Here is a 23,044-nt window from a genome sequence, read left to right as displayed (position 1 = left end):
ACGGTATTGGGTTCCATTTCTAAAAACGGCATGGGCAAATTAGTGAAAAAGAACTTGAACAAGAACGTTGACCACATCCTCCTAGTGCATCATGGAATCCCTTCTGGACTGAATGTGATTGGTTGTGGGTTCATATCATAGACTGTATAAAAGATGGACGTAGCAACCGGCCCTGAAAAATGAAGCCAACCCGCAAGTGTCAAAAACCTGCAATATCACTACGTCCACTCGTTGCTGGCTCCAAAAAGCCCTGGCTCCCATAGACCTGAATTGGAAAAGAAGTGAACACAGATCAAGAAATACAGGATTCCTACAGCTCAGGATTTTTTTCTTATTAGTTTTCATAGTCAAATTCAGAGATCAGGTGGCCAATGAAATAAATCAATACTGAATTTTTAAAAAATCGTCAAAATTGTGCGGGACAAGGGGCGTGGCTGGCTTGATTGACAGTCGGCAGCGACAATGCAGATGAAGCGAGCAGAAGGCGGTAAATGTGGGCGGGCAGAGAGGGCCTGCCTCTCAATCCGTCTGACCAATCGCTGCTCCTATGGTTCCTCAATTTTCTCAATTTGACCCGGACCGTACTGTGAAGAATTCCTGTCACGATTTCCCTCATAGTAGGTGTCTATACCCAGTTTTAAACTACAGATGTATTTACAATGTCTAAATGTCATATTAATAAATGTAAATAGAAAATGCACGTTAAACATGGTCTGTACAGTTTCACAGTTTTAAGATTCCCTAAAACCACAATTTTCCTTGATTTGAGCCACACTGGGAGATGTGAAATCCATCTCATGGATACGGGTGAAATTTGACCTGAAACAGCCTCAGTGAACAAAAATGTGTAGCACCTGTACAAAAGTATAACATTTTAAACTATTTTCATTTCAATTTTCATGTCAATTTAACAAAAGTCACCAAATATCTGGCTAATTGAAGGACGTTTAGTGTATTTTCCCTGCTGTTAAATGTCAAAATGGGTCAAATTTGGCCTGAAACAGTGTGTAAGGTTTAACTTAGCGGCTAGCAGCTAATGTCATGATTCCTGGTGATGGCTGAGATTCTTGTACACTTTTGGCAGATTGTGTCGCTGCTAAAGAGACATGTCTGTCAGTTAGAGCAGAGTGTTAAAGTTTATCTGACTTTAGGAAGATGTTACAGTGCTCCAGATAGTGTTAGCCACTTAGGCTAAAGGACACAGCCTCCATCAGCAAAGTAAGTCCCACATGCACCACTTGTTAACACCTAATTTACCAGAGCTGCTCTGCTCTGCAAATGGACTTGTCAGTCCCGGTCTATAATCAATGGCTTTCATTGATTGGATGTTATTCATGACATGTAATAGTTAATCACATCGCAGTTTGGCACTGTTGCCTAGCAGCAAGAAGGTCGCTGGTTCGCGTCCCGGAGTTTGCATGTTCTCCCCGTGCAGCGTGGGTTCTCTCCGGGTTCTCCAGCTTCCTCCCACAAGGTCCAAAAACATGCTGAGGTTAAATGGGTGATTCTAAATTGTCCGTTGGTGTGAATGTGAGTGTGCTTGGTTGTCTGTCTCTAAATGTAGCCCTGCGATAGACTGGCAACCTGTCCAGGGTGTCCCCTGCCTTCACCCTAAGTCAGCTGTTAGGCCCCACCCCCCCGTGACCCTAATGAGGATACAGCAGTGTATAGATAATGGATGGATGGATGGATGGATTTTTGTTATGAAAAACTTTAATAACAGTATTAGTTTTGGTTGCTAAAATTAATACTGCTGTTGAGGCTCAAAGTTTTGCAGCACAAATAAAAAATACCATTGCTCTCAGATGCAGCAGTAAGTGCACCACTGTCTTAAAACAATTGCTGTAACATTGATGTAACTTACTTTTATATGGGTTGTGTAATCTAACTGTAAAAATGGTTCCTGATGGAGAAAGGACCTGATCCTTGTAGGATGGTGTCTGAGATTCCAGCCCAGTTTTCCACACTGTCTTGTATGCATCTAAAGTGAACTCTTAAATATGTGTATGCTTTTTGTGACAATACAGCTTAGTTTTTACTGATATACTCCCACATCATAAGATGTTACTCTGCTTGTCTTGATGACTTTCCCATGGCCTGTTACCACGAGCCCCTGAGCCTTTACACCAAGGATGGCATTATTTGAGTAGAGTGCTTTCCTCCATATAAGGTAAACAGCAGCACAGTAGTGGCTTGGAAATGAGGTCTGTAATCTGAGACCCATCACTTTTTCTACTCTCACTCACAGTCCAATGTGCTCTCAATATAACTTTGTCATTGCACATATGCTGCCTTTTTATCAGATGACACGAATACAAACACACACTGTGTATGCCTTCATTAACAAAAGTTTTTGTGTATTCAGTATTTAAATGAATTGCTTTTACTTTGATTACTTATTTACTGTAGTCTAGCACTGTTAACTTAAAACTATTCTTAACAACATTGTATATTTTACGAATAAAAAATTAAGAGATGAACATTTTTCATAAATTGACAACTGTCTATTTAATCCACTCTTTCTCTCTTAAGCCTGGGGATATGGAACATTGCTGGCTTCCTCAGTTTGTCTAATAATGCCATTCTGTTAACAGACATGAATCACTTTTCTGTTCATGTTTCTCACAGCTTCATGTAGACATGCACCCTCAGCGCTGGAGAGCTACAGTATACACAGTAGTTTTCATTCACAAGAGATTAGACAATACGTCAGGTAATATACCATGTGTAATAATGTAATACCAGACTAAAACTAAACTCATAGCATCTTATCAAAATATCCAAACAGCCCAATTTAGTTCTGGTCACTTAAACATTAAAACTGAAAGCCCAGGTCTCAACCTGAAGGCTGCAATCTAACCAAATATTAAACTGCAGTTGATAAACTCTGATACTGTGTGACAGTTCCCCTGTCTGAGCTGAAGAAATGTACACGATGTGACATTAGATCCTGTTTGATTCTTTTTTTCATGTCAGGGACAGTTTTTATTTATAACTTATAAATAAGCGTGCACAACTCTCTCTCTCTCTCTCTTTGGAGACACTGATATGGATCCTGCTACTGTCTGATGCTGCAGGTATTTAACAAATAAAAGAAAGGATCTTATACAGTTGGAAGTAACAGGCTAAACTGCTTTTCTGTGTGTGTGACAGTTTACCTGTCTGATGTAAAGACATGTAGGCCTTCACACTGTGGCTTGCCACTGAACCGTTGCCCAGATTGATCTACTTTCCATAAATATTGATGTTGAAATGTGGGAAAAGCTTTTTCTAAATCACCTTCTACCACTTAATGCATCACTGTTTGTGTGTGACAGTTGATAATGTTAATGTGATTTAGTTCAGACTTTAGTTCAGCTTGTGTTGTTTTTGAAAGTGATGAAGAAAAATTACCTGGTCAACATAGAAACATTGATGGCACAACTTTTATGGAAACATGATCAGGATGTACATTCAGACGCAAAGCCGATATATAATATAAATTTGAATATGACCCTCATGTGCGTAGCACACCAAGTTAGAACAATGATTTATACTGAGGTAACAACAATAGATTCTAATAGATAGACACAACACACAGAGCCCACATAGCTTCTTCAGTACACTCCAACTTCAGAGTTTAAAAGCTGCAGGAAATAAAGGCTGTGGACAAAATGGTGTTTCCAGTCAGGCTGCCCTCAATTATTCTGTGCATTTATAGGACGTAACAGATCATGGGCAAAAACGTACACAGCAAGAAACAAACAAACAATAAAATGTGATAGCTGAGAGGGTGGTGACTGATTTGTTATAAGATCCTTTTCTCTCTTAAAACTAGTCCTAGCTAGCTTTGAAAATTGTCATATATATGAATAATCTTCAAATGCCTGATCAGGCTTGATGTGTTTATTGTCTTATTCAGACATGTGGTAGAACTGCCAGACTGTTCTGGCAAGTAAAGCCATTTTAGCTTTGCATAAAGAAATTGTCTCCCTAGCTGTAGATTTGTTGGAGAATTTGCATGGATTACTCTCCCAGCCAGCTTTTCAACCTAGTGGACTGGTGCTGAAGTTTCAAAATGGGTCTTACATTTATTCATATCCACTCACATTAATCTACCATTTTCTGTCAAACAATGGTACAAGACGAAAAACTCTTACTTACACTATCATTATAATCAAATGGATTCTTCTTAGAGGTTTTAGGATGAATGTCTATTTACAGAAATTATTTTTTAATAAAAAGATAAAATGTTTAAAAGTGGTCAAAACTGATCCGAAAAGGCCCAAAAATGATGGAATTAGATTTTAAAATGTGGGAGACCTGAACAGACCCCAAGAAAGAAAGTTATGTAACTCTGTCAGCAGCATTATTTTCCACAAAAAAGCAATTAGCTGCAGTAGAAGAGAGCAGCATGTCAATTTTCATTTCACAGGCAATGTAGTTGAATGATGTTGCAAAAACAGGGTGTACATTTTTAGGCAGTCTCTCCAGGAAGACAGTCATACTGTTGCACTTAGTTGTTCATATGAAAATTTCCATCAGTAATTGTGTTGCAAATAAAGAGCTAGAAAGAGAATTTTTTTTCTTGACAAGCATGAAAAAAACTAATGGTAAGCTGTCTGTCAGACAGAGGTCTTAGTTGCACGCTTGACATTTTGGCCTCTAAATGCTACATGCAAATTGGAAATGGACTGAACTCACATCACGCTCTTTTAGCTTGACGGTTTATAAGGAGCTTTACAATTGGAATTTCTCATTCAACAATTCCCACACATGCTCACACAGAAATTCCAGGAGAGCTGCATGCAAGGTGCTCACTGAACGTTGGGAGCAACTTGTTGTGTCTGTCCCAAGGGCACTTTGGCATGTGGATAGAAAGATCCGGTGTTTCAACTTCCAGCCTGCTGTTAGTGGACCTACCATCTGAGCAACAGCTCAAAAATTGAACAGTCTGTTTATATTTGAACATTTCTTGCTTTTAAAGAGTAGCATTAGCACACTGCTGATCACACCTAACCTGCTAGTTGTATTCAGAGGTATCACAGCCTGAAAGTTTCGACCTGACAGGCCAGGGATCCACTGCTGTTCAGCCTGCTGGCCTGCTGTTACGTTAGTCTTGAATACTTAAGTCAGTCTGTTCAACCTGCAACTTTCAATTAAGTGGCATGGGTGTGAAGAAACATACCTTTCTTTCTTCTTCTGTCTGACTGAGCTGATCTTCCTCTGCTCTGCGTTTTTTTTCTCAGATGGTCAGGTGATTCCACTGGTGGAGTTGTCAGCGAAGCAGGTCGCGTTCCACATCCCGTTTGAGGTGGTGGAGAAGGTCTATCCCCCTGTCCCGGAACAGCTGCAGCTCCGCATTGCCTACTGGAGCTTCCCTGAAAATGAGGAAGACATCAGGTGTGAATGTGATAATATCACTTTCTTTTCTTCATCTCTAATCAGGCATGTGCCGATGACACGTACAATCGGCAGATGTCATTCAAGATATGTTTTTTCCCCGTATACAGTGTTTTACAGCAGTTTACATACACTCATCATGGGCATGAATTTAATGGCAATACTGGGATTTGTTTTTTATTTTTTGTCAGCCTTTCTTCTTCTGGGGCAGAATTATTGTACAATGTGAATTCTTAGCAAAAAAAAACTTAAAGTTGGTGTGCAAGGTTTTATTTATTTAGTTTAGGGTCTTCTGAAATCAACACTAGATCAAAACTACACATAGGTTAGATTGACTGAAAGCTCTAAAATGTCTTTCAACTTAACACGATTGATATGAACATAACTGACCATAGCTTCTAGCTTCACTGTACAAACATGAAAAGCATTTCCTTGACATCACTCACTGGATTCACCAACGCACAGTACAATGGGAGGGTCCGTGCAGATCTTAAAAAGAAGTTCATAGATTTACACAAGTCAGGAGTGTCTTTCGGAACCAGCTATAAACAACTGTAGATTCCAAAATTATCAAGCCAAACAACTGTAAGTTACTACAGTTCTGCCCACTTAATGTCATACCGCTTTATAGAATATCCCGTTTATAATCATGAAATATCACAATCCTGAATCGTTTCCTATATAACCTACAGTAAAACAGCCCGTTTATTGTCATAGAATAATTTGATAATCCCAGTTTTTGTCTTAATGAAATTCCCCAAAATTGATTCCAGGAATAATTTTGCCCGTTTAAAATCATGGTCGGTTGATCATTACAGCTCACGGGCCAAGCCTCAGTCATGCCTGGCAGATTGTCACACCCCGGTCAGCTGCGGAAGGCAATGTGTTGGTTTGTCAATTACCTGCTCACCTGAGATCTGCTTCACTGAGTTATTCACGTATCGTCTGATAAAGGCCATGTAGATTGTGCTGGTCCAGTACATAGGCTAGTTTTCACACCCAAACTCACTGCCATCTTGAAGCCCACTTATTTGAATATCCCAGATACAGTCATAATTCCATCCTGGACCGAGGGTATGGTAATAAATGGGCAGCACTGTATAACCTATTGCTAAGACCTGGAATAACAACCAAACTCTCCCCCTCATCTGAGAGGAAACTGTTAAGGATAGTCAGGAACAACCCATGGTAAAGGCTCAGGCTGTCTCGTACAGCAGCCCCTGCTCCATAATTGACACCTGCTAATTTCAACCTTAAGCTAACCACATGAACAAAGAAAAACCCTTCTGAAGGAAAGTTTTGTGGTCAGATGAGACAAAGATCGGTAGCCTGGGAGGTAGTAGGGAGACATTGACCCCAAGAACATTAGAACAAGCATTAAGCATGGCAGGATCAGTGAAACTGGCCCATTGCTCAAAGTTGATGTAATAATGGAAGATGACCGCCACAGAATTCTTTAGCATAGCCACAGACCATCAGCTAGATGGTTGAAACTTTACGCAGTTGGGTGTTCCAACACTGATCCCAAACACACATCAAAGCTGGTAGTGGAGTGGATAAAGCAACCTTTTGCATGGCCCTCCCCAGTTCTAACCACAACTCTAACAAAAATATGTGGACTGTGCTTAAAAGGCGGTATCATGCCAGGGTATCAGTAGCTTATTGATGGTTACCAAAAGTGTCTGGTCATGGCGCATCTTGCTAAAGGACGTTTAACCAAATATCACGTGTGCTGTAATTATATTTTCACTCTGCTTGTAGAATTTTGAACTTGTGTTGATTTCAGAAAATTCTAAATTAAAACTTGTGTCCAGGATTGTTAGGGATTTCTCTGCTGACTCCTCTGAAGGAATTGCAACCTTCAGCTGCTGAGATTGGAGAGACTGTGCGTATAACAACTGTTTCCCCTTCTTCACCAGTCAAAGTTTTTTGGAAGAGAGGCAAAGAGAAAGTGGGTAAAAAATGAATGAAAGAGGGCAAAATGAATGCAGTAAAGTTTAGGGTATTCCTGGAAGATGGCCGGATGCAGTCTCCAAAAGATACGTAACTTGAAAGATAATCTTTTTTCCAACAACACAGTGACCTGAAGCAAACAGCTGGAGCTACATAGAAATGGTCAATTCAATAAGGTGAATGTCCTGGAGTGGCTAAGTGAGGTGTCCAGATCTCAATCCAATTGAGAACTTGCGGCTGAACTTGAAAAGGGCTGTTCACTGACATTCCCTGTGAAACCTGACAGAGCTTGAGCAGTTTTGCAAAGAAGAATGAGGTCAAATTGCAGTGTACAGATGTGCAAGGCTGGTTGAGACCTATTCACACAGGCTCAATGTTGTAACTACTGCTGTAATTTTTATAGGCACTGTAAACTTCTGACTACCATTGTATTAACAGAAGACAACTCAAATGATGTGTTTGTGCACAATTTCTGCTCTGCATAGCATTGCAGTTTAAGCATATCCAATTAGTGTCCTAAGAGAAGTTGGACTAATGAGAGAATCTCCTACAGTTCTCCTTGCCGTCTCATTTCTGTAAACACACAAGTATCATGACACATTTCCCACAAAGTTTACAAGTACATACTCTCCTGAAAAACGTTGGCATTCAGCTGCTATAGCCACAGCTGGATAAAATAATTACCATGCTGCAACAACCAAAGCATGTCACTGTGATTATTGATTATTGTGCTGACTAATTTAGGAATGTGTAAGATATAACCTGAGAAACATGAAATATGTCAGGCTGAGAAAAAAACATTTTTTTCTGACATCAATGAATGAATGTAGTAATTTCTTAAACTACAAAAACATTTTTTTGTTTGATATTGTCAATACTATACTCTGAAGCAGTCAGATTTTAATGTAAGATGTATGCATACTCTATGAGAAAGATAGCCTGAAAATATCTCAAGAAGAGTACTGAAATCTCCCATATCAACCTATCTGCCATACAAGTACTGACCATAAACTCAAGAGGTGTTTTGCACATGTCACAGTTTCTGTTTAATTTATTTCTGTTTTTTATATTCGTAAAAATGAAAGACAATAGTACTTTATCAGTTGAAGTAAAGTGCATTTCAATGTGCGTTTGCTATGGGGTCTGTGTTTACTTTTTCCCCTTAAAAAATCATGTGATTTTCCCTTTGCCTCTCCATTTCTTTATTGGTGTTTTTTGTCTCTCTGTCTCAGGCTGCAGTGGTGGATGACCAACAGATAAATAAGTGATGAACCCAAAGTTTAAAACTGAGTTTTTTTTTCGCCTTGTTAAAGGTTATATTCCTGCCTGGCTAATGGGAGTCCAGATGAATTCCAACGAGGAGAGCAGCTCTACAGGATCAGAGCTGTCAAAGACCCCCTGCAGATTGGTAGGTTGAGTAATCATTCTTTCCATTTCTGATGTGAGCTGTAACAGGATGACTAGAGTATGCTTTACTCAGCTGAGTGTGTTAAATGTAGAGCAAAGACAGTGTACTTGTTTCCTTGCCCAACTCATTCCTGTTGTCTTCCGTTACTGTGTCTCTTCTACCAGGCTTCCATCTCAGTGCTACAGTCGTTTCCAGTCAGTCCGGTCAGTCTAAAGGGGCCTACAATGTGGCGGTCATGTTTGACCGCTGCCGTATCACCTCCTGCAGCTGTACCTGTGGCGCCGGGGCCAAATGGTGTGCCCATGTGGTGGCACTCTGCCTCTTCAGGATCCATAATGTAAGTTTGTCTACATAAAGGAATTTTATAGAATTGTTGGTCAGACAAAATGAGTAAGATGATGATGTCTTTTTCCTCTGCAAATTCCTTCAGTTGATATATATATATATATATATCACTAATTCACTACATATGTCATCTCAAGGCAGTTTGTTGAGTTGTAGGTGAGGTAAGACCTCTTCATACAGAGAAAACCAGCAAAACCAAAGTTTTCTTTGGAGTCCCTTTGAACAAGAAATTGGTGGCAGTGGGAAGGGAAACGAAACTCCCTTTTACCAGGAATGGCAAAAAAAAAATACCTCCAACAGAACCAGGCCCAGGGAGGGTGGCTATTTGCCTCGACCAGTATCTTTGAGGCGGGCCTTTTTTTTCCCAAAAAACTGATAGCTTTTGTCAGATGATGTATTGCTATGATCATTTTTAGTCCAGAGGTATACATTCAGTGTCCTACAAATATTGTAGACATTTGATATTGAAAGAACGAATGACTGTGAAATTAAAGTGCAGAATTTGAGCACCATACATCCATATGCACATTGGCAGAAACTCAGGGGCATTCTACAACATCCTAAGGATTCAAAATTCCAACTTGGATAAGCTTTTGAGCAGCACTGGAAACCCCAGGTGTCGTTCCGTGAACCTTACTTTCACTTTCTGTACCATTTTCCAACAAAACAACTTTCAGTGTTCATGTCTCTCTTAGTCTACAGGACACAAAGCATAAATATGGATATCGAATGTAAATGTTTGTTAAAGTCATTGTGTCACTTTCAGTCTCAAATTGCACAGTGGTCAATTGACATACTCGCATGTTATAACACTTGGATCAAAATGACACAGTTCTGTATGTCAGTTGGCATTGTCACTCTTCCGCATAAAGTCAAAATGATATAATAAATAGCCAATCAATTTTTGGGTGGACCCCAAGGGAAGCTAAATTGAAAATACCCTAAGCCCTAAGCAGTACCCACAAAACTGCACTGAGGTTTTCCCCCTCTATAAAAAGAAATAATTTGATAGGACATAGAATAGAATAGAATAGAATAGAATAGAATAGAATAGAATAGAATAGAACTTTATTGATCCCTTTGGTGGAAACCTCAGGGAAATTGTTGAACCTCAGGGCAATTGTTGCATAAGGATAAAGTGGTAGGCTTCAAGCTAGATCTTTACTGTTTGTAAGCTGATGTTATTACTTGTTGGTGCTAACTTCTTTTCGTGCTTGCCTGACCCACCTGAAAGGTTTTATCGTTATTGGTTAAAATGTTATTATAATCAGTATATATTATAATCAGTCAGGGCATTTTACTATTGGTCAAGTTATTATTTATTTAATTTTTATTGCATTTTCAATTAAGTATTGCATTTTAGTAGACTGCAACATTATTAGGTTATACAGGTTGGGTTTTCTTTATTGCTGGAGACCCAGAGGGTTTCCTGTAAGGAGTTGATGGCCTCTCTGACTGACAGAGCCTGATATACAGTGATTGGGATATGCCTAGGCATATAAAACTCGTCTTTTATGTTAAAGAATGTGCACCAGCTAGAATCCCAACAGCAATAGGTAGTGGTCAGGGCACATACTAACATACTACATTGCGTGCAAATACTACCAGCAGTGAGTTTCCAATTCGATTCCTATGTGTGCAGGCCTCAGCAGTCTGCCTTAGGGCTCCAGTCTCTGAGTCTTTGTCCAGGCTGCAAAGGGACCAGCTCCAAAAGTTTGCCCAGTACCTCATCAGTGAGTTGCCGCAGCAGGTAATATTCATATTCTGAACCAGCTGTTCTTTTTAGAAACCAAACTATTAAACAAAATTAATAATATTACTATGATGTACAGGTTATATACAGGATATAACAAAGAAAGTTTGTTATGTTTCCAGATCCTACCCACAGCCCAACGTCTGCTGGATGAGTTGCTCTCTTCGCAATCTACTGCTATCAACACTGTTTGTGGAGCTCCAGGTACAAAGCACATTGTTCCTAACATATAGCAAGAGAACAAACTTGAGCCATGCTGATATGAGCTTTGTCATATTACAACCACAGCAGAAGTTAAAGTCATTCATTTCTGTCTTTTACCTGAAAAGAAAAAATGGGGTCTTTGCATAGTGACTGTTACTTTTGCTGAGCCATGCTGTGAGCACCTGCAAGCAGTCGAGCTGTGCTGACTGAGTATGAGTGTTTTTTTTCTCGACACCAGAGAGCAAGGTAAAGATGTTTTCTTAAAGCTCCGTTAACACAAGCACACAATATGTTTTGACATACTGAATAGGCGGCTGCACGGTGACCAACGCGGTGGTTAGCACTGTTGCTCCAGACCTCCCCACTATAGACAAGGAATGGATAACTGAATAGTTGTGAAAGAAACTTAATAACATTAAGAGCATCACATAGCTTTAACAGATCAGCCACAACATTAAAACAGTCAGGTTAACTGAACTGATCATCTTGTTACAATGTGCTGCTGGGGAACCTTGGGTTCTGACATTCATGTGGGTGTTACTTGGACATGTACCACCCCCTAAACGCTGTTTCAAACCAATCACATACACCCACACCCACCCACACATACTGCAGCAGCACTCCCAGATCCCAAACACTGCTCAAGAATGACTCCAGGAATGTGATAAAGAGCTCAAGGTGCTGACATGGCTTCCAAACTTTCCAATTACCAATCCAATTGAGCATCTGTGTGTCACGTCATAACAAGCTTGATTCACAGAAGTGCCACTCTGCAACCTACAGCACCCAAAGGATCTACTGCCAGTGTCCTCAGTCAGATAACACAAACATCCCCAGAGGTCCTATTTCCATTTCCATTTCCAACCAGAGCTGGTTTGGTAACACAAGGGGACCTACACAATATTATGAATATCACATGTGGAGCGTTGTTACAAGAGATGACTGTCACAGTCCCCAAACGGTAACATTTTCACTGTGGCCACGTGTTGGTACAGTCTAGCTGATACGGGAAAACATTTTCTTTTTTTCATAAAAACAGTTTGGGTCCCTGAACATTTTCAGAAATGGTGTGGTGACACTTGTGGCCATTTTCCTTCTCCGATATCCAGGGGCACACTTTGAGGGGGAAATCCCAGTACCTGAGAACCTGAGAGTTGAGTTAATAATGTCACATCTTTTGCTTTCATGTTGTATAAAGTTTTAAGAGCTTAATCCTTCCGTTCATTTACCCAGATGATACAGTGACTGTAAAAAGAATGTGTCAAACACAAAGATTTTCACCTCAATAGGCACTTTTGGTAACCAAAGGCACCACACATTTTCTCCTCCAAGAACATTTCTGCTCATTGCGGCGAAACAGCTCAATTCTTATTTCATGTGATCACAAAATCTTTCTTCAGAAGGCCTTTTCTTTGTCCACATGATTAGCAGCAAACCTCAGTCTAGCCTTAAGGTGCTGCTTCTAGAGGAAGGGCTTCCTTCTTGAATGTAAGCCTCTCAGTCCATGGCGAAACACAAAACACACTTGACTGTGGACACTAATACCTGTGTTCCCATAGCTTCTTATTTATTGCAGATCTGCTTTTTGGTCATTCTTGGTTTACTCTTGACCATCCTGACCAATTATCTGAGATGTTAAGAAGCCATGCCACTAAGAAAATTTAATTAACACAACTTTCAACATCGCCAAAACTAATAATTCAAGTTGCTGTACGTACTTATTTCTTTTTTTTTTGATCCAGGAGACTTCGTTATATTTCCAGAAGACCTATCCATTTCAATCTATGAAAGACCCCAAATGCACGATTGCTTTTGTGACAAAATTGCATGTGTTCAAACGATTCATGTTATTTGACTGTCTTGTATCTTCTATTTACATTTACTACATGAGTGAAACAATGCTTTAAACTAACACTGTACATGGTTGTTTCTGCCTGCACTGATGTGTCTTCAATTTCCCACACTGACACAAAAATACCTTTGCCAGTGATGATCTAACTCCACTGATGAAGTGAATCCATGTCATTACCATTTTAAGTTTCAAATTGAGCACTTCGGTAAGAATACTGATTATACAGTTTGGCGTTAGGGTTGCTTTGATATACAGCTGTTAAATTAATCTGTGTCCTTTTGAATTTGATGTCCATCTTTTTTCTAATCAGGCATTACTGACAGAAATGCAACATTTAAGTTGAAGTTAGTTAATGAGTTACTTAAAGTGTTGTTAATGTATTTTGTATTAAATGAGTAAAAAAAAATGAGAGTAATTGATATATTAGTCACTCCACTAATTATTATATTTTTTTTAAAACAACAGTTACATTAATTGATACATCTAAGCAATCCACTCCCGATGGCGTGCTCTGATGGCTGACAGACTTTGGCTGGTGTTGGGTCCATGTCCTGTGACACCAGGTGCTGGCCAGCCATTCCCAACAATAACCGTCCCCATGCTTTGGCCTGGTCGGCCTTTTGCACCTCTGGTGTTTACTTGCTTTCTTTTTTTTATGTATATGAAAGTGAGATCATTACTTGATTCTTTCTTTATTTTTGTGTACATTTTCTGCGTGTTTTTCATTGTTAACGTCAAAACCTTTCGCGTACCTGCGTACTTTGATAAATAGACTATAAGTGGTTACATTTAAAACCTTTTTTTCTCCTGGCCTATATTAAAAATGATCATTAATTATCAATGATGTCAACTTAAAACATTTCATCATGATAGACTTTTCAGCTGTATCACTGAGCCCTAGGCTTTAGCTTGTCTCTCAACCAAACTGGTTAGACCTAAGGGGATATGAGAAAATTTGCGTTTTAATGTTAACATTTTGATTTTGAACCCAACGCAGTCACTGTTGAGTACAGAGTAGTTCCCATAAGCAGTTGGTCATTCAATGAGAAAGCTGTACTGGAGGCCAAGCAATCAACCCATTTTCTACAGGCACTGTACAAATCTTTTGTTAAGCTGAGAATGGCATGTTGATTTATGTTCTACTCTATACAGGTCCAATATTGTCAGGGTTATTGAACAGACCAAATAATATAAAATCTAGACTCAATTCTTACACACTGTGATTACCTTTTCATTGCAGTCTTTGAATTACAGTCAACTATTCACCTGAAGAGTTTGTGATGTTGCACATGGACATTAAACAATATGGGCAGAAGTTCCTTTTTGTGTGTTATTTTCCTTCAGGATATATGATGCAACATACATTATATGGATATAGTAGAAAGTGAATTGGCCACTACATTGTGCTTTTGCAAACATTGCATTTCTGAAAATGTTCAGGGCTCCAAACTGTGCAAGTGTACCAAGTTTTATTTTGCATCCACCTTGAAGTCTGTGCTCATATTCAGATGTCTGTCTTTGAGCTGCTAAGATCAATTTAAGGTGCTCCCTTCTTTCATTCCAAATGCTCCGTGACACAGTTAGTTGTCTGGCTTTTGGTTGTCTCATCCTCCAACTCAAGCGCTAAGTATATCTGTATACAACTCTTGATCTGTTTTTATTCCGCAAGTCTCAGTGTTACCTGCACTGCACCAACAATTCTATATGTTGTGGTCATCATTCAGTCCGCCCTGTACTTATAACTCATACTGTCAGATTTTCAGAAATTGGGCATCAACTTGGTACTGAAGTATCAGTTCTTGTGGCAACTCTTGTGAGGAGTGGAGGTGGCGAGAGGAGTGTTTTTGTTGTTGGAGTAATGTTTGGTTAGCACATAAAAAAGGAAATGTAATTTCCCTCTCGGACCTATTGTGCTGTAATAGGGAAAAAGAGATTTTTTTTTTCTTTTAAACCAATTTTTCTGCTTGGAGTACTGTGACACAAAATTACAAAGTTTCCTATTTCTATCTTTCATAATAAATTAGTTTTTCTGTGGATGTCTTAGTCAACTAAAACTTGAATTATTACTCTGTCTGTCTGTCTGTCTGTCTGTCTGTGCATGTCTGTGCGTGTCTGTGTGTCTGAAGACCCAACGGCAGGCCCTTCAGCATCTGATCAGAGCACCTGGTATCTGGATGAGTCCACACTTAGCGACAACATCAAAAAGACGCTACACAAGTTCTGTGGACCTTCACCTGTTGTTTTCAGGTACACGCTACTCATCTGACATGATTCTACTTAATGCTTTTGATTGTATTTCATAAGGACAGAAACTTACTGAAATTAAAAGGTCTATACTTAAATGCTTTCCTGGCCTCTTTCAAATGTACACTACAATTTTACAAATTTTACACAGTAGCCCTTTGTTGGAAAACTTCCCAGAGAACACACATGTGGTGGTTTGTTAATCAGAGGTTTCCAAAACACTTGTAGAGTCTGAATTGAATGTGGGCACAATTAAGGGTAGCTAAAGGAATACTTGTTATAATACTGTGTATATTTATAGGGCTCTAGTGTTATCCAGATAAAACACAAGAAAATAACTTCTGTTGGGTATGTTTCTTCATTTTGATTAGCAACGGAGTTTTAGTTTATTTACATCTGAACTCTGTTTTAACTCCTCTTTCTTCTTCATTGATGTGCATCAGTGTTACTTGGGTAAGCAGTAGTGGTGTTTGTGTGTGTGCTATTCACAGTGATGTAAACTCTATGTACCTGTCGTCTACGGAGCCACCAGCAGCTGCTGAGTGGGCTTGTTTGCTGCGACCTCTAAGGGGTCGAGAGCCAGAAGGCATTTGGAACCTTCTGTCCATTGTCCGGGAGATGTTTAAGAGAAGAGACAGTAATGCTGCTCCACTGCTTGAGATCCTCACTGAACAGTGCCTCACCTATGAACAGGTATAGTGTGACATGACATGAGCTCCAGCTGCTGAAAGCAAAGCACTGCACAAATTAGAAAACACAGACATGAGATAATCTGTGTTAATGTAGGAGTTGACAGTAGTGGGGACATAGAGTAATCTTCCTGTACACATGGCAGCAGACTTAATCTACCTAGCAAATATAGCATAGTGCTCACATTTAGAATTGTATTGCATTGTGTCACCTTTGTTGTAATTTTTGGTGAACTGGGGCAATGCTTGAAAGTCTCAAGGCAGCAGCAAAGGCGATGGTGCAGACATGTAAGGAGCATGTTGATGTGTTAGGCTATGCTGACGTGTGACACTAGATAATGTAGGAGTCATGGTTCAGTACATTTTCTGAACAACTCTGAAAAAAAAAATCTGCACAGTATCAGCTTGAGCAAAGCTTGGCATAAAAGTTTTCTTCTGCATTACATTCATTAATGTTTGTACCACAAATTCTTTGTATGACTGAATGTGCCGAACTGTAACATCCGTTCTGTGGTAGTTTAGGATGAATGTATGTACCAATACGCCCATACCTGGAAATATTTCTGAACTTCTGTTGTTGTATGTAGATGAGTACAAAATAATTACAGTAGGTGCTTGGTACATACCTTACATTCTTTGACTCGCACAACTAACCATTGTTTATGTGTGTTCAGATCATCAGCTGGTGGTATAGTGTTCGGACGTCAGCATCCCACAGCAGTGCCAGTGGGCACACTGGGCGCAGCAATGGCCAGTCGGAGGTGGCAGCTCATGCCTGCGCTAGTATGTGTGATGAGATGGTGGTTCTGTGGAGGCTGGCAGTGCTCGACCCTACAATGAGCCCCTGCAGGTCAGTACTTTGACTTTGGACTACATGTTGCTTTTTATCACCTACAGTGACTGTATTACACAACATATTTAAGATGCAAAATAATACAAAGAGACTTCAGATAAAAAGAAAGGCTGTGTATGCTCTCTTCTAGGCGTATGGAATTGGCAGGCCAGTTGAAGCAGTGGCACCTGAAAGTTATAGAGATAGTGAAGCGAGGACAACATCGCAAGTCCCTGGATAAACTGTTTCAGGGCTTCAAACCTGCTGTGGAGTCCTGCTATTTCAACTGGGAGGTGGCCTACCCACTGGATGGTATCACCTACTGCTGTGCGGATAAGAAGAGTGCCACATTCTGCTGGTCCAGGGCAGTGCAGCACCAGAGAGGAGTCAAAGCTGCTGCAGCAGGAGGTAGTGAATTTTCTGAATCAGTGGGAGGAGGCAGAGTTGAGGGTGGAGCTGGGGCAGACTATAAAGGAAGAGGAAGTGGTCACACCTTACAACAGGAGGTTGCAGTGCGACCAAAGGAGACTATTCTGAACAAGAGGAAGGGTCTGTCAGTGAGTGGAGGTGGGGGGGTACTTGTCCGTCTGGGAGGGAGCGTCTCACTGTCCCTAGAGGACGGAGGAGGGAAATGCATGTACAAAGGGCCAGGCTCCTCCTCTGGAGGGAAGCTGAAACTGACACAGGGAGGAGGGAAGGGGGCATCTGTAGGCGGTCCTGGAGGAAGTGGAGGCTTAGGGAGTAGCAAACATGCTAGTGCCAAGCGCAGAACAAGCAGTGAGGACAGTTCCCTGGAGCCTGATCTAGCTGAGCTCAGTCTAGATGATGGCTGCAGCCTGGCTCTTGGGGCTGAGGCCAGCAACACGTTTGAGTTCCTCCCTCCGCCACCAGAGATGCTGCCCTCTCCAAGCCCACTGCTCCGAGACTCACGCAAGTACAGCGGTAGCAGTGGAGGAAGCAAGATTTTTGAAACAAATCGTGTCAGTCATGCCTCAACTGCACTTGCTGCTGTACAACCGGCGGCACAGTGCTTCCCATCCAAGGAAACTGTGGTGGTTGTTATGGACGTGCCCAGCACTACAGAAACAGAAGCAGAGGTGGAGCCTGTCGAAACGAGAGATGAAGATGTAGACTCAGCTGGCAGTAACCAGCCTTCCACTTCCACAATGACAGCAACATCAGGCACCACTCAAACATCTGCGAAGCCTTCCCGTGGCCGCAGAGAGGTGGCGTCTAGTGGAGCAGCAGCAGGAAGTGGAGCTGCTGCTGTAGGTGGACCAGTTAACCATGGAGCAGAGGCAGCAGGTGGAGCTGTTGAAGGAGAAGCTGTGGGTGAGGATGACTATCAGGCATATTACCTGAGTGCTGCCTCAGAGGAAGGAGCAGACAGACAGCTGGTAGACAACCACCACGAGGACGAGCCAGACATCTTTGCAGGGATCAAACCGCTTGAGCAAGAGGGACGCATGGAGGTAAGGACGAAAGGCTCTGTTTTAAATCTGAGGTAGGCAGAAATCTGAAAAAGACAAAAACACCTAAAACAGCTCTTTCCTCTCCCCTGTGTTTTTAGCCCCTCCCACCAGATGAGCACATGCTCACACACAAATGTGCAAAGATATTTAAGCTAAAAGTCAACACTCATTTGAGGTGTCACACAACAGAGTTTGACTTCTCAGCTCCTACACCACCACATCTTGCGCCCACTGCTGACTAGGGATCAACAAATTATTGTCCTGACCGATTATTGAGGCGGGTGTTTTGCATTTTTGCGACTATTGGTATCATTATTTTTATTGACTGAATATCGCAAAATAAATTAAATGCTACTTTGGCTCTGATGCAGCCGGCTCTCTCTACTTGCAGGCATGGCAGCATTGTTCAACCACAGTGCTGTCTGATTAGCTGTTATATGTCATGAGCAACAGCCAATCACTGAAAGCCACTGATTACAGACTGGTACTGACAAGCCCATTTGCAGAGGAACAGCTCCCGGGAATTAGCAGAGCTGTAGTGTGGCTGTTAACCGGGAAAAGGCCTAATATCAGTCATCGGCCCTTTTCCATTGCCAATCATCAGTGTTGACGTTATCTCTGAAAAAACATCAGTTGATCCCTACTTCTTACTCTTTATACTACCTGCTCAGGGTGGAAAGATCTGTGATTGGCTAAAATGTCCTGTTACAGGCTAACTGGGCAAAGGGGGGGTGCAGAAGTCTAGTTTCCTCTCAGACACTTGAATTACAATATGCTGAAAGATTAGTATGGAATTTATGCTGAATGTTGCCCAAAAAATACTGCCTTCCGCCGCTCTCATGTACACACAACAGCAGGGGGAAAGTAGTAGATCTGAAATGCACAGCAAAAGGAACAAAATATGGAGTGTAATACAGATCACAGGGTGTGGTGACTAATAGCTACACTGTGCAGCTGGCCCATTCACAATGACACGATAACAAAAGGTCAACCACTGGAAAGATACCTCTTCTGGAAATCACACTGCAGGGTGGAACACTGTCAACACACACACCCAAACATGTTTTTTTCCACTGTTAATTAGACGATTACAAATATGATATAAATTCTTATTAAAGAGAGATAGTTGGGAATCTGTGGATCAATCTGTTGCTACTTCTACTCTGTTTCACATGTTAAAGTTTAAATCATGTCCTAAAATGTGACAAAGAAGCATTTGCTTCATAGTGCTTTTCAAGAATAAAACATGAACTAATAGTAATAATAATAACAATAATATACACTTATAAAATTAGGGTATTAAAAAAGTACTTTGACAGAAACAACAAAATCTGGATACCTTGATGGCAAACTAAGAGGAAGGCCAAAAATTAATCCATCTATAATGTAGAAAAGGTTTTCTTTTTTAATTCTCTCACGCCTCTTGTCAGGCATCCTTAAAATGATTGGGTGAAGGAATACAATGCTCTTGATTCTTTAACTGCATTTAGATAATTCTTCATTGCATTGTTCTAGACCTCAAAAAATACATGTAAACATGTTTTGTTTTTTTCATTTTCGTTACGTTCTCTTGCAGTCTCTGTATGTTTTTTTGCAGTGTGTTCATTAAGTCACGGCTGGAGAGTTCTATTTGACTTTTTGTCTTCATAGAAAGCAACAAATTCCAGCATAGTGTGACAGGTGTACTATAACTACAAAAGTAGTTCCTAAGTGTTAAAATTTGGATTAAAGGCAGTTGAAGAAGCAGCAGTCAAAAAGTCAGAAAATGTCCTAGCAGCCAGAAATGTAAAAACACGGCAACAGACAGGTGCACAACTGCTTTGAGAGCATACACAGATATTCTTAGTCTTTTAGTTGTTAAGGCTGTATACAATTAGCTCAGGGTGTGACCTTTCGTTTGTGTGGGTTTGTGTATTGTAAAGATTCCAAAATACTAAGACAGGCAGCAAACATGTATGCCAGCATTACCTTAAAAACTAATTTTGTAACACTTTAAAGTCAGCAAACTCAGATATAAAGACAATATTTGGTCTGGGAGTGTTTATCACTGGGTCTGTACAGTTTACAATAACGCCAAGATGTACCAGTGCCCCTGTCTGACAACTGGACTATTACAGGTGGGTAAAATCAGTGGGTTGCCTTAATAAGAGGGCTACAGTCTCCTTGACATAAGATTATTTACTGTTTACCTGTAATGAAATCATGACATAAAAAAGTATTGTTGTTTTGTTATGTTATTTAAAAGACCAAAATTTACAAGAGTGCAATTACAAGAAGGGTGTAATAAAGGGCTGTCACGGGATTTTAAACAATTTCCTATAATTAGCAGCAGAGGGGTGTAATAATGAGTGTGCTGCAGTCGATCTTGCGGTAGTCTATGATACCATTTAGATGTGATGGCTGACATACATGTGTAAGGGACAGTGTTGGTGACCTAACATTTGCTACCTTGCTGCTGTGCCACTCCTTCAGGGTACAGTCCATGTTTTCAGACAGCATCTGATGTACCCTGCTATTTGGGTAGATGCCATTACACAGATCGGCGGTGTTGATATAAGGTGTCCCAGTGGCAGCACAGTGGTCTTTTCACCAGGTGTGTAGAGCAAACAGTTGAGAAATTACCTCGATGATTCTTCTGTTGTGGATGGGAATCGGGCCTGGTATGACAATCTTGGGAGCAGTTTCCTGTAGTGAATTGAAGAGTGATTTAAAGTCTCATTTAAAAAACTGATTGTCCAACTGTGATGTCATTTGTTCCAGTGGAGATGATTATGGCGTTGATGTTGGAGTAGTTGTTGAGGATGCCAGCGAGTTGGTACTGAAAGTGCAGGATATGGACGTCAGGGAAGCAGAGTGTCTTTAGAGGGTGTTGATGTGTTTTTTGTTTGTTTGTTCTCTCAGTTTTTTTTTTTTCATTTGAGGACCGTGACTCGCTGGATAGATACTTTCTGGTGGCAAAATACTGAGTTACAAGGAGCCCATCAGTGCTATACAAGCAACTCATGTGTCTAAACCCATGACAGAGAGCATCATGCTGTCATGCATCCAAAGTCAGTGCATAAAAATGACAACTAACCACCTGACACTGCCATTTGACAAAGACTGTGAGAGAGCAACCCACGTTGCAGAAATGTCAACTAATTGTGACTTCAATTAAAACAGTGCAGACTTTTTTATTTACAAACCAAACAGACTGTTAGTGAGACCCTGACAGTTTGGGTTTAAGTTGTTGCACACAGCTGCCTTGAGATTCTCTTAAAAACATTTCTTATTTATAGGTTTAGATAATTGACTGAAACTTGATCTGTTAAAAATGTATTTGACTGTATGTTGCTTGCTCTTGTGCTTGTATCAGTCTGTCAAAGCCTTTTATTCATTTGTGTCTTGGGACTTGTCTTAAACTTTTTCTTGTGTGAACACTTGGGTGAATTTAGTGCTTGCTGAACAAAAACTCAGCAGCCCAGATCTGAAACCCCAGTGCCCCTCTTATTGATGCATTTTTACTGTTTGTGTGTTTGTGCGTGTGCAGGTGCTCTTCGCGTGTGCTGAAGCCCTCCATGCTCATGGTTATAGTAATGAGGCTTGCCGCCTGGCTGTGGAGCTGGCCAGAGACCTGCTGGCCAACCCTCCAGACCTGAAAGTGGAGCAGCCACAGACTAAGGTTGATGCAGTCACAAATCCCACCACCTTGGAACATATTCTCCTGTGTTCTGACATCTAATCTGTCCCTCTGTTGTACAGTTTCAGTCTTTCTAACTCATCAGTCATCATCTTTAACTGTGTAGTTGGATAATGAGTATTGGTTTATGGAGGAAAGCCACCAGAATCTTTTACTGTCGCTTTCATATTGACATTGTTAATGTGCCATTGTAAGTGAGCAACAAATGTTAACGACTGAAAAAATGTATACATTTTACATATGAATCTGCTTGTCAGAAGTGAAGTCTTGTTTCATCACTATTTATCCATTTGTTGGATTTAGGGTAAGAAGAGCAAGGTGTCAACCAGCCGTCAGACACAGGTAGCCACTAACACACTGTCAAAAGCCGCCTTCCTCCTCACCGTCCTTAGTGAGCGACTAGAGCTCCACAACCTGGCTTTCAGCACCGGCATGTTCTCCCTGGAACTCCAGAGACCACCAGCGTCTACGAAAGCCCTGGAGGTCTCCTAAACACACACACACACACACACACACACACACACACAGCCTGTATGCTTTGGTAGTTGAAAAAAATCCTAAACATTAATTGCAAAGGTTTTAGAGTTTTATTTTTAAATCTGTTATGTTGCATCAGCCATTAGCGACATTAGCATTTGAAGGCAGGATCTCCTGGCTCCTGAAAGGACTTTGATTATACTTAATATTCTGTGGTCATGATGTAGAGCTGCAACTGAAGAGGTGCAAAGAAATTTATAATACAAAGCTAATTAAGTAAAAAGAACAATACAGTTATACAGATTGTTGTGGCATAGTTCCTTTCAAATTTGCAATGGATTATGTGACATGCACTGAGGAAATTTTGAAAAATAGGGATGACATACAGCAAAGATTGCTGGTCAGACATTAATGATTCCATGTTATGATTGTTTCTTCAGCCCCTTGATCATTTTTTAGCAAAATCCAAACCCCATCTGGACATTTAAGGACACTGGCGATTGCTTTTCTCACTGTCAGAAAGAAAATTTTAAATGAAAATGAGAACCTTAGCGTGTGTACTGTTTGCTCTTTTCCTTAGCTCACCCATATTCTACCCAAATACATTTTTTAACTCCACTTATTGTCTAAAGTGTATGGTGTAGCCATAAGTACACGTACAGTCAGGTCCATGTATATTTGGACATTGCCACAATTTTCAGCATTTCGCCTCTGCACACCAGCACAATGTGTGTGTATATATATATATATATAT

The 23,044-nt window shown here is 40.6% G+C and overlaps 1 protein-coding gene across 1 annotated transcript in view; it reads left to right on the top strand.

Moving 5' to 3' along the window:
• Positions 1-23,044, top strand: part of zswim8 (zinc finger, SWIM-type containing 8) — a 57,555-nt gene that overhangs the window by 9,695 nt on the left and 24,816 nt on the right. The window contains exons 2-12 of the mRNA XM_008281519.1: positions 5,229-5,382; positions 8,649-8,743; positions 8,908-9,080; positions 10,731-10,838; positions 10,964-11,045; positions 15,024-15,144; positions 15,633-15,834; positions 16,505-16,680; positions 16,814-18,134; positions 21,664-21,795; positions 22,117-22,296. Of these exons, the coding sequence (XP_008279741.1) occupies positions 5,229-5,382; positions 8,649-8,743; positions 8,908-9,080; positions 10,731-10,838; positions 10,964-11,045; positions 15,024-15,144; positions 15,633-15,834; positions 16,505-16,680; positions 16,814-18,134; positions 21,664-21,795; positions 22,117-22,296 (2,744 nt within the window). The remainder of the gene's footprint in view (positions 1-5,228; positions 5,383-8,648; positions 8,744-8,907; positions 9,081-10,730; positions 10,839-10,963; positions 11,046-15,023; positions 15,145-15,632; positions 15,835-16,504; positions 16,681-16,813; positions 18,135-21,663; positions 21,796-22,116; positions 22,297-23,044) is intronic.

Source organism: Stegastes partitus, unplaced genomic scaffold (assembly GCF_000690725.1).
Source record: "Stegastes partitus isolate 25-593 unplaced genomic scaffold, Stegastes_partitus-1.0.2 Scaffold235, whole genome shotgun sequence".
Classification (NCBI taxonomy): Eukaryota; Metazoa; Chordata; class Actinopteri; family Pomacentridae; genus Stegastes; species Stegastes partitus.
This window is presented reverse-complemented; position numbering and strand designations above follow the sequence as displayed.